The 17,271-nt window shown below is 39.7% G+C and overlaps 1 protein-coding gene across 2 annotated transcripts in view; it reads left to right on the forward strand.

The window, feature by feature from the left end:
- Window positions 1–17,271, forward strand: part of SLC44A5 (solute carrier family 44 member 5) — a 317,439-nt gene that overhangs the window by 153,199 nt on the left and 146,969 nt on the right. For both annotated transcript variants that reach the window (XM_010963457.3, XM_074376232.1), the window contains one exon: window positions 5,474–5,512. In XM_010963457.3, coding sequence (XP_010961759.2) covers window positions 5,474–5,512 — 39 coding nt within the window. The remainder of the gene's footprint in view (window positions 1–5,473; window positions 5,513–17,271) is intronic.

Raw genomic sequence — 17,271 nt, forward strand, 5'->3', positions numbered from 1 at the left:
CAGAGCTCCTGTTCTGTAAGGAAGGATGTTAACGTTCATTCACTGAGTGTCTATTATCTGACAGACACTGTGGTGAGCATTTTAATATCATGTCATTTACTCCTTAGGACGGCCCTGGGATTGACCCCCCCCCCCCCCTTTACAGATGAGGAAACAGACACAGCATGCTTGCCCCAGGCCACAGAGGGCGTGGGGGGCAGGGCTGGGCCAGGTCTCTCTGACGCCACCGTGGCCTTGGCCACGCACAAAGCAGAGCTTGATCTCATCTGTATAAAGTGTATTTGTTTTCAGGCTAAATGCATTTCTACATTCCATAAAACATCCACCATTTCCAATTTCTAAAGTGTACCATTCAACTTCCCCTTCCCTGTAACCACTGTGCAGCCTTTGATTTCGTCGCCTTTGGTCATCTCCACCATCCTCTTTTTTCTCTCTGTGTGAAGCTCTTTATGTGTGGACCACATTTTCTGGCCCTTTCTCTCTTGATTTTGGGCTTTCCCTAACTCCACGACATTTTTCTTTAAATTGTGGCTACTAGGACTTGAAAAAAAAAAAAAAAAAAGGTTACTGATGCATGGGATGGTGACTTTGTTTTGTTTCCAGTACCCGATCATGATGCCCAGAATACTGATACCTTTTTGGACTCAGCAGCAGTTCTCTTTTTGGAAAACATAAAAGGTTACAGATGACACTCAGCAGCCTAAGGTCCATTTCCGACCTCAGGTGCTTGAGCATCTATTTCTAAAAGGGCTTCTAGGTGGGGGACAGTCAGGTGTGTCCATCTGCCCTCCCTCCTGCTTCTCCAGCCCTGGCTCCTATCACTCAGCCTCTCACCCAGGGTCTTCCCGCCGCGCTGGCCTTGTTTCAGCTCCTCATAGCTGCCAAGCCCCTTCCTGTCACCGGCTCTTTGCCTGCGCTGTGCCCTTTGCCAAGACTGCCAACCATCATGCCAGCTCTTATTCATCCTTTAAATTTTAGATTAGGTATTGTCCTCCTAGCTTGTACTTCTCCTTCATAGCATCTCTGATGTCACACCTGCAACTAAATAATTATTGGTGTGTTGATTTGCTTAAGGTCTAGCATCCTGAAGTGTTACGGATGACTTAAAGAGGGCAGGGGTTCCCTCTTGGATCCCTGGGTGGCCTCAGTGCCTAGCACAGTATTTGAGACCCAATAAGAGATTGATACATGCTTGCTAATAAAGAAATAAATTAAGGAAGGAAGAAATGAATAAGCCTGTGGACATAGTTGTGCCCATACCCTGGGTCCTGTTCTCTTCTTCAGTAAGGAGTTTACAACCAGCCTCTTTCTCAGATGATGTAGGCTTAGCATCACGTCTGTTTTGGGCTTGTAGATGGCCAGGTCTTTGTAGCGGGGGTCGGTGAAGCCAGGAGAGGGTGAGAAATGAAGTCGGCTATAGAGGCTGACTGCCCGGGCAGCTGCCTGGGACCTGCGGTACGTGAGTGTGTTAAGCCAGGCACAGCGTGGCTGTGAACAGCAGCTGTTCACAGCTGCTGGGAACAGCAGCCTGAGCATGTCTGATTTGGCAGGCAGAGCACGGCAGTGGCAATTCCAGCCACCAGAAGATACTGGAAATTCAGATAATCATGGCTCTGGGCTTTCTCTCTATTCATACGTCTCCAAGCCAGGAAGTTGTAGTCCTGAGAGCAGGATTCAGTCTTTGGGGCTGGCAGGAGTGAGGCAGCACCTCAGGGTCAAAGCCAGGCAGTGAGCTCAGGAAAAGACACAGAGCCCTGGGCGAAGAAGTGAAGGCAGAAGCCCAGGCCTTCCCATCGACGGGCTCGTCCCAGTGGGCAAGCACGGGCAGCTCACGGGAATGCTAAAGCAGTTCACAGGTTCCAGGAGCTGGGACTCAGTCCTGGCACCTGGAGCCCGGGGGGTGGACAGAAGTTAGGGACCTACTGAAGAATATCAGCCTTTGGGTTTAATTCCTGAGTATTCTACTGACTGTGTAGTACAGGTACTGAAAAATGGGCTCTGTGGGAAAGACCATGCACTTCCATTTCATTACCTAATTCTTTTAATTAAAATAATTTGTATTACTATATAAAATTTTATTCACATTGTACGAAGTTAGAAAATACATCAGAGTAAAATTTAACTTGCAAAGCACCATATTCTAATCACCTACAAATAGAACTTTTATCATACTTCTTCCAGACCTGTAATTTTTTTGTAAGAATGAGATTTTGCTTTACATGCTTTTTGCTACCTGCTTTTTTCAGTTAACAGTTTCTACTTTTTCAGTTCAACGAACGTTAATTTTATCTAATATTCATTCTGTATTCAGATTTCCCCAGTTCCCCACCCCCTAAAAAAACATCTTGACAGCATTCTGTCCAAACCAGGATCCACTCCAGGGCCAGGGCTCGCATCTGGTGGTTTATGCCCCTTAAGTGTCTTCTGATTGGCGCAGATCCCTTTTCTCCTAATACCTACCTGTTGTCCTGCCAGTCGTCCTGCAGAATATCTCACTCTCTGGATTTGTTTGGTTCCTTCCCAAGAGTACAATTTATTATTGTTTCTTTGTCTCTTATATTTCCTATAAAGTGTAGGTTACGTTAAATCTAAATGATTGGTGGATTCCTATTAAACATTTTTGGACTAGAGTATGTCCCAGGTGCACTGTATAATCTCTATTGCATCACACCAGGAGAAACATAGTATCGGGTTGACCCACCATTAGTGATGTTGAGCTTGAATGTGGGATTAGGGTCCTGGTTTTTTAATAGGATTCCAGCAAGAAACTCTCTCACCAGTTTCCAGCCTGGCTCCAATCATTGCTGCTCCCTCCTCCACCCCTATCTCCAGCCAGTCCTGATCCCTCTAAACACCTTTTAAGCAAGAAAGACAAAAGGAAGGAAAGGCAGTAAAAGGCACAGCAATCAGACTGGAAAGCAGAGTCCAACTTTGCGCTGATTCTGCTACACCAGATACAGCAGGCAGGCTGCACGTCCGGGAGCTGCTCTCTCTCTAGCTGCCAGTCTTCCCAGCTGTCGCCGGGGTCAGAATGCCTTGGCTCTGGTCTCTGTGCCACCACAAGGCAGTCTGCGTAAGATGAATGCTCTCACAAATAGGTTTTGAAAAAGACATAAGCTGACACAGAAAGCTGGCTCAAGCATCTTGTAAATTGATCACCTCAAAAGAAGAACTTGGATTTTTTAATTCATTGTGTAAAATCTGGGAAGAAGGAATCAAAATTATATTGTGCAATATTCAGCCTGGGAAATAGGAGACCTGCTTTGTTTACTTTGTTTTGTTTTGTTTTTAAACAATAAGACGGTGCAGCTTTGGTCAAGTACTTTTAACACTCTTGAGTTTCCACAATCCCCAGCTATCAAATAGAAATATTCACATGTATAGTGTATAGTTGATGTGAGGATTTCACTATGTCTATAAAGCACCTTTATCACAGTGAGTGCACAGCTCTCTTCCTCCTTATCTGCTAAGGCTGAGATTTCCTGATCTGCTTCCTGCCTGCCCAGCTCTGATTCTTGGGGGGCTGGGCCTGCAGGCGGAGTTCTTTAGTCATATTCATATATTTTTTCACTAGGTGGGGGAGCGGGGTGAGGGGGGCGGGTCAGAGTAGACGGCTCAAGGCAGGGCCTGACCACTGTTATTGTATAAGCTAGCATTTGATTAGAATGGTACACTGCTGGGTCTTTTACGTAAACCACTGTGACGTGATTTTTTTAATCAAACCTCAGATTTTGTTGTTTTTTAGTATGTTGGGAGATTAAAGACAAGTTTTGTCACTTAGGGCCCAGGAACAGGAGTGGAGCAGTTAGTATTGGTTCTTGGCACCTTACTCTACCTCTCGTGCTCCAAGCCTTGCACACGTAGGCTAGTAGTCTCATAAAATCAGTGGGAGATGGCCACCCTATAACATTGTGGGGGTTTATTTGGCTTTTCAAAATGATAAGTCTGAAACCCATATGTCCCTAATGAAAAAGCTGAGAAGTTAGGTAATGCTTATCATCCTAGTGAATACAGTCCAGCCTTGCGATTTTTACAGTATGGGAGGGGAAGAGGAATGTCATAAAAAAAACATTGTGAATCGTCTTTATTTTTAGTGGTAAATTTGACAGTCATACAGGCTAGTAGTTGTACTGGTTATGAGTGGCTTCTGGAACCACAGAGATGTAAATTTGCATTTCAGATCCCCCACTCGCTAGCTTTGTGACTCTAAGTAAAGATTAGACCCTAAGGTTCACATTGCCTCTGGGAACCTCAAGTTTTCATTTTTTTCAGAAGTGAATCATTTGTTGTGACCATAGCAAGGGTTCTTGTGAGTGTTAAGTTGGATGATAGATGTGAAGCGTGGCGCTTAGCGCATAGTAAGTATTCAAAACTTGGTTGCTGTTTTAATTATCATCATTATTATCTTTTCCAAGCAAATATGGTTTATGCATGCTTTCCCTGGAATCTGTATCACAGCTCTCACTCTCAGTGATTCATCATGATTGTGAGTCAGAACTCAGACCAAGCGTTGTCATTTCTGCCCATCAGGTCTACAGCGGGAATTCTTTTCAACAGTGTTCATTAATGGGTTGACAAGTCTGATAAAGCACCAAAGAATGGGGTTTTCATAGAAAGTATTAATATTTTTGTTTAACATAGGGATAGGATTATTTGAACCTAAAGCCTTAGGATGCTATCATTGTTCATTATGAAGCTTGCTACCTTTTTTTTTTCCTTCCCCCAAAATAACCATACATTTTCCCTTCCAAATTGAATGGGCTGTGCTAACAGCTATCATGTGGGAGTTTCTGTTGAAGGCCACACGTAATGTGGTTAAAGTGTGGCCGCTGAATTCGAATTGCATCTCTTTTCTATAGTCTACACTGGCTATTCTGCACGTAGTTAAAGGTATTTAATGTATATTAAGTTTCTCACAACTAATGGGCCTTCTGAGGTCTCAGTAGTAACATAAAGTGAAAGTAAACAAAATGCCTCAATTTTGGTGCTGAATTTTGCAAGTCTGCATAGATCATCCATGTAGTACAAGGCATGGATGAAAATGGAAGAGTTAACGATTTTATTCCCCTACCCCCAAACCTCTTACCTCCAGAATTTTCAAGCAGTTAAAAAAAAATTTTATTGAAGTACTGTTGATTTATAATGTTGTATTATTTTCAGGTGTACAGCAAAGTGATTCAGATACACACACACACACACACACACACACACACACACACACACTTTTTCAGATTCTTTTCCATTATGGTTTATTATAGGCATGCAGGTTTTTAAACTTAAGATTAAGTGCTCATTATCAATAAATTTGGGTATTAAGTATCAGTTCTCCAGCCCAACTAACTGTATATTTTTCTGTGTGTTAAAATGCTGGTTTAAGAACTAGGATTTGTAGGCCAGGGAGAAATGGGTATTGAGCGCCAGAGGGACCAACTCCTACAAATAAAGATTGTTTGCCCTTTGTGCTTTTTCCTAGGCGGACTGTCAGACCCTTACTCAGAGGGCAAGATCTACGGTAAGTCATAGTCTGAGCATTAAGTACTAAGTTAGTCTAAGAATTCTTTATGACAGTCTTTCTATTAAGAATACATGATTCAAAATCTAAGAACTCCTAAATATTTGGTTGGTCAAGACTAATTGCTGATGATTTTTCAAGTCCTTTCAAGTGGCTGATTTCTACCTCCTGAAAGGGTCCTGCCGTTTAGGGTTATCAGAGAATCCCCCAAGAGGAACAGCATCTGGCTGCTGCTGCTTCCTGATCCCAGTTCATCCCATACATGGTGTTTTCTTCCCATTCTTCCATCTCAGCTTATGACTTCGGCAGTATGTCTTACTGAAATCTTTTTCTGATAAAAAGTTTCCACTATCTGGCTTCCTAGATGTTTCATGATACCCTATCTTACCCAGTCCTCTTCGTTTTGTGATACCTGGCTCGTTCCTCAGTCAGCCCCTGAGAGTTGAGTCTTGCTACTCCCAGTGTAGTCTGTAGACCAGCAGCATGGGTATCACCGGGGAGCTTGCTAGAAATGCAGTCTTAGTCCCTGCTCCAGACTTACTGAGTCAGAATCTGCATCTGCACAAGATCCTCAAGTGAATCGTGCAGATGAAAGTTTGAGCAGAGCTGGCTTCAAGAACTATTCTTCCTTTATGCACTTCCATCGCCCCGAGATAGACAAATAAGTACTTTTCTGCTGTGACTTTCAACGTTACTTGGGTTCTAAATCCTCAACTGAAAAGATTGATCATGTATGTACTTTGCTGCCTCTGTTCTCAGAGCCGCTTTTTTGACTCATATATTTACATTTTACCTATGTAGATTCTATTATTTACTACACTTACTTAGCATTTTATAGTTTTCAAAGTTCCTTCACACAGCTTTTGTTATTTGACCACACATGATTTTGCAAAGTGAAACACACATGATCCTATAAAGTGGAAACTTAGGTAATAAAATCTTTTGTAGAGGCTGTAAATTTCCCTTTGTGATTTCCTAACCTTAGGGATGAAAAATGTACCAGCATTTTTTTTTCCTACCTTAGAAAAAAGTAGAAATCAAGCCTTTTGGAGCTATCAGAAGTCTGTGAGTTATTCTGGGTAAAAATGTATCATGATTCAAAAATTATGTTTTATTGCTCAGTATGATCAGGGTTATATTTTCATTCATAAACCTTGCCTTCTTAATTAGGATAAAGTAATTAGGCCTAAAATAAACTCTTTATCTTTCTGACAAGAATTTTAAGATAAACGAGTCAATGAGGAGTGAGCCCTCCACTTCTGGTATCATAGCCTAAGGTGAGAGGGACCACTGGCACTGCTTCTCCTTGGAGGGGCAAGAGTCAAAGAAAAGGACAAGGCCCAACATTGGATATTGCCTTGAGCCCCTGTGCAACTTTCCTTCTCCCGGAGAAGGTTTACACGGGGGAGCTCACCACTGCATCATGGCCCGGGAGGAACTATTGGGTTTGCATCCCCTGCAGGTGCGTCTATACTGGGGGAAACACTCCCAGACCCTAAGAGTGCTACACCCTGGAGTTCAGAGTGACTGGGTAAACAGGCATTGCAGGTGGATTAGGTGCCATTTATATCTTTTCTCTTTTGCCCAATCAACATGTACACTTATTCTCAAGAACCTAATGTTAGAGAAAGCTTAACTGTGATTAACAGTGTGGGTGAGCTTGAGAGAGTTGGAATGTTGATGAGGTCAGCTCATAGAAAACGTTCTTCCACAGCCCTCTGTTCCAAAGAAGCTGAGACCCAGAGAAGCCTGCACTTGCTCGCATGTGCTCTGCCTCCTCCGCTCTTACGAGGAAGGAAAGTCTTCATCCTCTCTGAGGCTAGTACCTCCTCAAGGACCTTGCTATGAAATCACCACCCCCCCTCCTGCACCATTCCCATCCACATGCACACATGCCTTAATATTGGCCCCCTGGAATTTTTTAAAAAGCTCCAGTGACTGCCTCCTCATCCTCTTCCAACTCTTTCCCCGTTTCTTGCTTTCTCTCACAGAGAACTCCTCAAAGGAGTTGGCTGTAGGTACTGACTCCACTTTCTTCCCTCCCAGCCTCTCATTAACCCTCAACTACTGGAGTTATCTTTGCACTATTTCATAAAACAGCTTTTTACTCAAATTTCCAAAAACTTCTATTTTGCTTCTCCAATGAAGAATTATTCTTTCTCATCTTACTCTCCTTTAGCAGCATGTAACACATCCAGCCACTCTTCTGTGTTTTTTGAAATACTTTCTCCTTCTGCTTCCATGATAGCGCACTCTCCTGGTTCCTCCTATCTCTCCTTTATCTCCTCCTCCTCCTCCGCCCAGTCTCTAACATTTAGAATCTGAATATTGGAGAGTCCCATGATACATTTTTTTCCTTTCTGTACTCTCCTAGGTGATTTCATCTGGTCTCATAGTTTTAAAGCCCATGAATATGCCATTAACTCCTGCATTTTTATCTCTGACCCTGATTGCTCTATCTTTCTCCAGACTTGTTTGTTCAACTTTCCATCCCACCAAACCTGCTCTTGGCTCCCTCTCTTCCAGTCTCTAAGAAGGACTCTAAATTTACCATCTCCAATGCATCACTTCATTCAAGCCACTGTCCTTCCTCATTTAGATACTTAAAATAACCACCTAACTGGTTTTTAAGCCTTAGCCATTGCTCTACTATGGTCCACTCTCACCAGAATAGTGTAACTGCAAATTATATTCCTGGAGTCACATAGTGAGCTGAACAAATAACCAACTGCTGTGCAAAATTTCAAAGCACAAATACTACGATTTAATATTACCTTTTTCCTTTAAGCATGCTTTATTTAATGTGCTAATTTAGTCAGTTTTAATTTATTTGGTACTAAACGTAGTAGACCAAATACAGTTGACACTTAAACAAGGTAGGGATTATGGGCACTTACCTTCTGGCAGTCAAAAATCTGCCTATAATTTATGGTTGGCCCTCCCTATCTACAGTTCCTCTATATCCTCTGTTCCACATCTGTGGATTCAGCCAACCGCAGATCATGAAGTGTTGTAGTATTTACTATTGAAAACAAAAATCTGCAGTAAGTAGACTCTCACAGTTCAAACATGCGCTGTACAGGGGTCAGCTGTATTACATTAGCCTTGTGGACAGTGTGCTATTTTGGATATTGGCAATTTTGACTTTACTCTTTTGACCTCCACATTTTGATTCTGACATTTTGACTCAATTTAAAACTGAGGTTATTTTACTGTTTCTAAATACCAATATTTAAATCAGATTTATATCAACATCAATGAATTTGGGGGAGTAAAGTGTTTTTTGTTTTTTATTTTTTTTGAGAGGAAGGATGATAAATTCTATTGCTTAATTTGATTTCTTATTTTTTTGGATAGCAGTGTTAAATTATTTATGGTTTTGTCCTTATTTATCCTACTAAACTTATTTTAATTGGACTATAACATTTTGTTTCAGTTTTAAAATAAAGATTTGATTAATTACTTATACTTTATCTACATCGAGTTTCATCAACTACAGATGTTTCATTAAGTATTTTTGTGGTCATTATTTCTACTCAATCCAGCTTGTCCATATCAAATATTATAAAATGATATGATTCTTCTATGAATCTTTGGTCAATAAATATTACTCTGAGAACTTTTAGCTAGTGTCAATTCTATTTTCTATTAATTATTTCTCTAAAAGGTTAATTTTTACAGTTTTCAGAGTTACTAACAATATTTGATTCTCCAACCTATTTTTTATTAAAAAAGAAAAAAAATTACTTCACTATATATATATGTGTGTGTGTGTGTGTGTGTGTGTGTGTATCTTTAGCATTATTAGTTTCATTTTTCAGGATAATTTCTGCCTAGGCTAATTTTACTTGAGTCAAATTGTATTTTTTGTTAAATGTCCTCTGTCAAAATGCCAAGGTTAAAATATTCAGCTATAATTTTAATTGCTCATTTTTTTTCTCAGGCAGGATATCAGAGTTAGCTAGAGCTATAACAATGGAAAATTATTGCTAAAACAGGTTTGACTTCAAATGGAAATTCCAGAAAGCCTAGAGGCATCTTGGGGGGAGCAAATGTAAATTTAAGGGAAAGGGACATATTTCTTCTTCAGGCAAAACATGTAAAGTTGACTTCTGATACCCTGGGAGAGAGCTCTCTCCTTGCCTTGGAGCTTTTATTTCCCCTGGCAATCCAAGCTGGCTTCCTCTCTCTCCGTAACACTGCCTGCCTCTTGGCACAAAATGTTGCAATCAGCTATTCCACATCTAAGTTAACAAGGGCCTTCTGAAGCAGGAACTGATTGAAATATATGATCTTCTTACATTATTAAATAGGACACCCTTTATTTTAGTTTTTGGTAGCTTGGTTTAAGTAACTGAAATGTGTATGTCTCTCATTATTAACTCTTGAAATGGTTTGGACTTTGCCTGCCTGCTCTTCTAAATTATTAAACGTAGATAAAGTTGGATATTCTGTAATGGAGTTTATTTTATTTTCCAATTTTTTTTTTTTTAATTTTCTTGAGAATCAGGAAGGCTGAATGTTATGCACAATAGAAAGGTATCTGGGTCTTTGGGGGAGTTGCTGTGACAACAACAACAATAATATTTACCTAGCAGTTACTCTGTGTTGGACACTATTCTAAATGCATTACGTATGCTAATTTACTTAATCTCTCCAACTACTCTGTTTTTGGGGGGGGAAGGTAATTAGATTTGTTTGTTTATTTGTGTATTAATGGAGGTATTGGGGATCGAACCCAGGTCCTCCTGCATGTACCACTGAGCTATACCTTCCTCCCCTACCCAACTACTCTTTGAGGTTGGTTTTATTTTCCCCATTTTATAGGTGAGAAAACTGAGGCATCAAGACGTTAAGTAACTTGTGTAAACAAGCACAGTAAACATCTAACAGAAACTGCATGGAGTTTTCTGCTTTAAAAAGAGTTTGTACCTTTTTTTTTAAATTAAAAACAAACTCTTGATTTCCCTGCCTTGAGAAATGGGTTGAGCCTGTAATTTCCCACCAATGGATCCTTGCTGCTCATTAACAGACAGAGTATGAAGTCTGGAGTATTTGATACAAGTGGGTTCAGCCCCTCCACTTTTTTGGTAGCTACCAAAATCCAGGAAAGCGGAAGTGATTTCCCCACATCAGACTGAGACCACAGCCTCCATCCTCTTTCCTAACAGACTTCTTAGTTTAGTTCTTCTCTGTAGCACATGCATGTTACTTCAAAAGCCAGCAAAACTGGTCATGTTACTAAGGAGTGTGTGGAGACAAATAACATTCAGTTGAGATTTATTAAATGCTCGGTTTCTATTACTTAAACACAGGGGAGTTACATTTTCCTTCCCCTTCCGGCTTTTCTCTGTCTCTGGTGGCACTGATTCTTCTGAGGAACCTCCCTCATTCCCATTTGGATCCCACATCCAAGCTTCTCTGCTGGGTGGTACTCAGCATCCTGTCTGAGCTCTGCAGGAAGCCAAGATACACCTGTGAACGTTGCCTGAGTGTTGTGAGTGCAACCTGTACATCATAATCTCTAGCAGGGCTGCTCTGCTTTCTGCCCCAGGAGTTTTATTCCTTCTGTCGCCTCTCTGCAGCCAATGAGATTGACTCTGAAGTTTCCTGGTGGTTCTCCATAGTCCCCGCTTTGGATCAGCGCGGTCAGGGTAGGCTGTATTCTTGGTCTTTGGCAGTTGTAGGCATTTTAGTCATAGCATTTAGTCATCTATCCTATGCCAGATATTTGGGACCTGAAGGGACCTTCAGGATCATCGTCAGTCCTTTCCTTTCATAGGTGAAGAGTTTGAAGTTTGGAGGCTTTAAAGGACATGCCCCAGATGATTAGTGCTGGGCCAGGATCAGACCCAGATCTTTGAATCTGTGTTCTTTCAACGTCATGCTTTTTTGCCCTTATACTTTCAATTTGAGTTTTTTGGTTGTACCAAGAGTTTTATAATATTTGTACATTTCTCCTAAAAGCTGAAAAATGTTAACAAGTGTCCCTAGCTTTTTTAACAAGATACCAAGCATGCCTTATTATGCAAAATAGGTCCAGATCCCAATGTTTCCAGTCAGAGATTCATGATACAAGTTTGCTTATTAACAAAAGTCCCCACCCATTTGTTTCCACTACTTCTGTAGCTTCATATTTGCATTTTATCATAGTTTGGTTTGCTCTTGTAGGGGAGGGTGACAGCAGAGCCCTTTAGCACAAGGGCAGGAGGTAAGGAATACTTATTCTATACAAATTGCATGGGACAGTCACCTTTGGGCATTTATAAGCATACATTCTTGACCATTTTTGTAGCAGGAAACCATGCTTGGGGATATTCTGATCACTGTGCTACATGGGCCTGGGTCAGTTCCAGTAGTTAGACAGAAGAAAGGAGTTATAAAAGAGTGGGAATGTTTTAAGTGAAGTAAATTCCTATAAGCAAATCATAACAGTGATGACCTTCTTTCTAAAACACTTTTTTCAGATGTAGATAGCTATATGTTATAGCTTTGAATACAAAAAGTCCAGAAATTCTCTCTTTCCTCCTAGAACTAAAGGAAAGCCTATAATGTTAGTATGTGAGCTTGACCTTCTTTGCCAGGTTCCCAGGTCTGCCTTATTAACAGCAGAGAGTAGAGCACTGAGGAATATAATTTTTCTATTCATTGAAGGACGCACTTCAGTTAGAACCACCCTTAGTGGAAAAAAAGCTAAACTGCTCAATTTTATTTTTAAATGGAGATAAATAGTATCTTAGCAGCTGAGAGCTTGCTGAAAAAACTGGATTGCTTAAATGGGAACGTGCGACTGGGGTTGAGACTATGAGCTGAAAGTAGTAATATGGCTAAGTAACAGGAAAGCTTCAGCTGGAAACCTGGTAATTGGTTAACCCAGTTCAGCCTTATTCTTCATTCTTCTGGTGAAGTTTTACTTTTCCTTTCTTTACAAACTTAGCTACCTCCTTCAGTTATCAAAAAAGAAAGCTGCTTGTTTTTTATATTAATGAGACAGCAGAACTACATTTCATTGGTAATGTGAAAAAGGATTGAACAAATTCTGATTTCTATTTTAAATAACAATTCTGTGCCAAAGTTTAAAAATCAACCTCTCTTTAGAGACTGATTTAAATTGTTTTCAAAAATGAAATAATAATGTACCTTCCAGATAGAAAGTTCTATCGTGGCAGATCCTTTCTATGAATCAGGGTTAGCATCTCAATTTTAATCACTGAATTGAAAAGAACAAGTAATTATTCCACACTAATTCTTTCTTTTCCTTATTTCAGGAACTCCTAGAAATTGTGATCATCCTTAAAACCAAAATTACAAAAAATAAGATTATTTGAAATATTTCTGATATAATACTTCACAGATCATTTGCTTTATACCAAAGTATGTAAGTTGTAAGAAGAAAAGAATGAAACACTCTTGCTTTCTTTATATGTCTTCCATAAAACCAAAACAATAAGCAAGATGTGTGCCTGAGGGGAAAATTTCCATTGGACTGTAGTTTAGTATTGCTGACAAATTTTAATGCGTGTTTAACTGGTTGGTATACTTGATGTTCCATACATAAACCTCCGTGTTCTAGGGTAGACTGTGGCAGAATGTGGAAACTTTAAACGTAGGGAAAATTTTCATAGTTGCATATACCTCGAGAAGCAGAATTCCCTTTAACGGTAATAGACATTTCTTGGAATACATTTTCCGGACATTTGATTTTGAGCATTCAAAATACCAATTTGTCCTGAATTTGTAGGTATTTTGTGTGTGTGTGTGTGCATTAGTGCATGTGTTCATGTATGTGAAAGAGAGAGCGAAAGCCGAAGTCATTTTTGTTAGGATATCAAGGTGTCCACTTAAAGTAGATTTTATAAACGCATCTCCAGAAAATTGAGTTGATGTCACCTAAGTCAGAGCTCATTAGTGAAGGAGTGTAAAGCAAACTAACAAACTGACTTCCCTGATGCGAAACTGTTAGCTGATTCATTCTCTTTTTTTTTTTTTTATGGGGGATTAGTTAATTTTAGCTGTGTGTGTGTGTGTGTGTGTGTGTGTGTTTTAAACAGAGGTACTGGGAATTGAGCCCAGAACCTTGTACATGCTAGGCATGCACTCTGCCACTGAACTATACCCTCCCCCAATAAATTTTTTATTTTAGAGCAGTTTATTTTATTTTAGGGGGGGTAATAAGGTTTATTTACCTATTTATTTTTAACAGAGGTGCTGGGGATTGAACCCAAGACCTCATGTATGCTAAGCATGCGCTCTACCACTGAGCTATACCCCCTCCTCTGCTGATTCATTTTTTACTGAGAATAACTTTAACCCAGAGGCTATGCTCCAGGAAGGAGATAACAGGCTGATGATCTCAGAAGAATGGACAGACCCCCTGGAGTTCCTCCTGAAGATTCATTGAGGGTAAGAGGAATGTAGCATCCTGTAAAACACCCTGATTGTTATCACCTTTTCTGTTCCATCCAGTTTTTCGATAAAACCTCAAGACCTCAACCCCAAGAGGGGCCCACAGTCTTTAAGGCACTAGCCTGCTGTGTCTCCTTTGCCAGGCAAAGCAATAAAGCTGCTCTTTTCTTTGCTCCCAAACTCTGCCTCAGGGTACAAAGGCCAATTTTTCGGTGACATTAAGATCTACAGAACAAAAGATTTCTCAAGTCAGTGATTGTGATGAGAACCTTGTCCTGATGGGTCAGATGGTCTTGTTAATTGTGGTACTTAGCAGGGGGCCTTTTTTTTCTTTTTTACCCCCCTTGATTAGTTACTCTGTCAAATAATTCTGGTTAAAGCAACATGTCTTGATAATGTTGACATTTTATTCCAATATACCTGAATAAATATTGACAGAAAATTGTTAGTTATTAGTTAATCTTTTATAAACCTAGGTAAGTGCTGTTTTGCAAAAATACAAACCAATGTATTCCTTATGCATAGGAAACATGATGGAAATGCAATACAAAAAATGGCTTTTCACATAATGAACATATTAAACTGAGTCTTAAATATATAAATGTATGCATTAGCATAACAGTCACTAATGATCATTCAAACATAACCTGTGTGGTATGCGTGCTTATCAAGCTTCTGTGATTAAGTTTCCCCTCTGCTTCATATATTCACTGCATCTTGATTTACATCATTTCAAGCTTTTTTTTTTTCCTGAAGAATGTGCTAGAAAACCTTGACTGCTCAAACTCATTGTTTTCTGTTCTATTTTTCTCTTTGTATGTTTACTAAGTACTTACATTATGAATCAGGTACAGTTTCTAGTATGAAATAAAGTAGCTCATAGAGTAAAAAGCTTTCCTGAGATATAGTACAGAATTATGTGTGTGTGTATGTGAGTGTGTGTGTATGAATGTTTAGGAAGCACAGAGCTAGAAACAGATTAGTGCAAAAGCCGTATGAAATTTTAAAGGCAAGTTATTTTCCAAAATTCCTGAAGTTCTGAAATAGATTTTCTGGAAGCAATGTGTGACAGACATTACTTACTGAATTATAGTTGTTAGTTTTTCTAATGAGATTTGAGAACAAATTAGAAAGATAAAACTAGCTAATCTGAGCGAGTCTTTAACTTAAGCTAGCTATAACTGTATTTACCCATTCTCCTCCTGTGTGATTCATTATTTGCTTGACACACTGAATTTCTCCATCCCTCGTTTTCCTTCCTTTACCCACTGGACCCAGCCTTTCACCCAAGTCTAGCTCAAATACCACCTCCTTAATCTGAAGGCTTTCCTGGTTTCTTCAGCTAAATGTGAACCACCCTTCCCTCACTCCCGAGGCCCTTGTAGTCCCCTTCGAGCACTCTTTGAGTCCTTTCTGTGTTACAGTATTGGTGCATTCCTACCACTACACTGCACCTACCTTCACCAGAGGATTTGTTTTGTATTCATCTTTGTGTCCTGTCACTGTGTAAGTCCTCAGTGAAATAAAATCAATTCTGTTCAATACTCAGAGAAAACTGTTCAGAGGTCGAAATCAACGTAAAGGGAAGTTTTTGGTCAGGACACACTGTATTTTAAGGGCTGTCTGTCAGTGAGCATCCCAGGTCCTGAGCCTCTAAGATCAAGAGGTCTTGGAGATGAGATGAGTGAAGGCACTTTTGGTCATTTTGGAGGCTGGAAAGTCATCAGAAGCTAAAGGCAAGAGAGGAAGATGTAAAGGTGATCCTTTCCTCTCTCTAAATTTTTTACTGATAAGCTAAAGGAAACAGAGTGGGTGGCTAGGGTGTGGGGTTAAAATTGAGCTGGGTTTTTAGGAAATGAGTTTAGAAGGAGAAGGGAAAATTTGTATTGAGGACCTGTGATTTGTCAGACATTTTACATTTTACCTATGATATTTAATGTGAAACTTTAATAATTATAATCATAATACTTTCTCATGTTCATGGATATAATCTCATGCTTCTTATAAATGACTTCACATCATGATCTCATATGATTTTCCAAGCTGTGACATGAGTAGTATATGGATGATACACTTCCTCTCATAGAAACTAAGACATAAAACAGCAAACTGATTTGTTCAAAGTTACATATTGAGTCAAAGACATAGGCCTTAAATATAAACTGGTTCCTGTTTAACTCTCTTTCTATTACATCTTTATACGTTATAAACCCAATAATGTCACTTTATAATTGTTTTATACAATAGTCTTTTAAATCAAAAGTTGAGATTTTTATTTCTGCATGTACATCAACACTGGTTTTATTTTGTTGTAAAACTTTCATGAATTAGAATGTGTGTGGGTAATTTTTTTATTTTTCAACACAGAGAATACCATAGTTGAAAAATTTTGGGTAAATATGTGATACTGAATAGAAGCACATCTTACCTCTCATTGGTGACTCATTTGCTGACAGAGGGGAAAACAGCCATTAAGAAGTATATGTAAACTTCAGAGGTGAGAAATATTTCTCATCTGAATTTAATGCTGGCCTAAGTGGAAGACAGTAGTGGACTCTCCTTGGATTGGTGGTGTCTTGGCATAGAAGTGATGTCCAGTATTCCTTTTTAACTGAGAGCATGGGGCTGTCTAGTAGACCTGAGTTAAAAATAAATGTCTTTGACATTCTGATGAGTTCCTGGAAGAATGAGAAGACCTAGGAGGTTTTAGTTAAGAGTTCAAGTGTGGGTTTGACCACTGGCTGATCACTGGGTTGTGTAAGCTCTTCTGGCTACTTTAATTCAGGTATCCCATTGGTCTGGAAGCCTTGGGAATGTTGGGGTTGGGCTGTGACCTGAGTTACCTGCAGAATGCCTGAAGCACCCGCCTGTGCATAGCTGTGTGACCTCTGCGTGAAGCCACTATGAAGGATGCCATCTCTGTCCTCTAGGAGCCTTTTCCTGTGGCTCTGGGATGATCAGGGAAATTGGTGGCTGAAGTAATAGACAACTGCAGTGATTCTACAGGTTGAATCCATATGTGTTCTTTAGAAGTAGAAACTTTGCTCTAAAATACTCTACTTATTTTTTTTAACATTTTTTATTGAGTTATAGTCATTTTACAATGTTGTGTCAAATTCCAGTGTAGAGCACAATTTTTCAGTTATACATGAACATGCATATATTCATAGTCACATTTTTTTTCTCTGTGAGCTACCACAAGATCTTGTATATATTCCCCTGTGCTATACAGTATAATCTTGTTTATCTATTCTACATATGCCTGTCAGTATCTACAAATTTTGAACTCCCAGTCTATCCCTTCCCACTCCCCCACCTTGGCAACCACAAGTTTGTATTCTATGTCTATGAGT

The sequence above is a fragment of the Camelus bactrianus genome, chromosome 13, assembly GCF_048773025.1.
Source record: "Camelus bactrianus isolate YW-2024 breed Bactrian camel chromosome 13, ASM4877302v1, whole genome shotgun sequence".
In the NCBI taxonomy this organism is placed as follows: Eukaryota; Metazoa; Chordata; class Mammalia; order Artiodactyla; family Camelidae; genus Camelus; species Camelus bactrianus.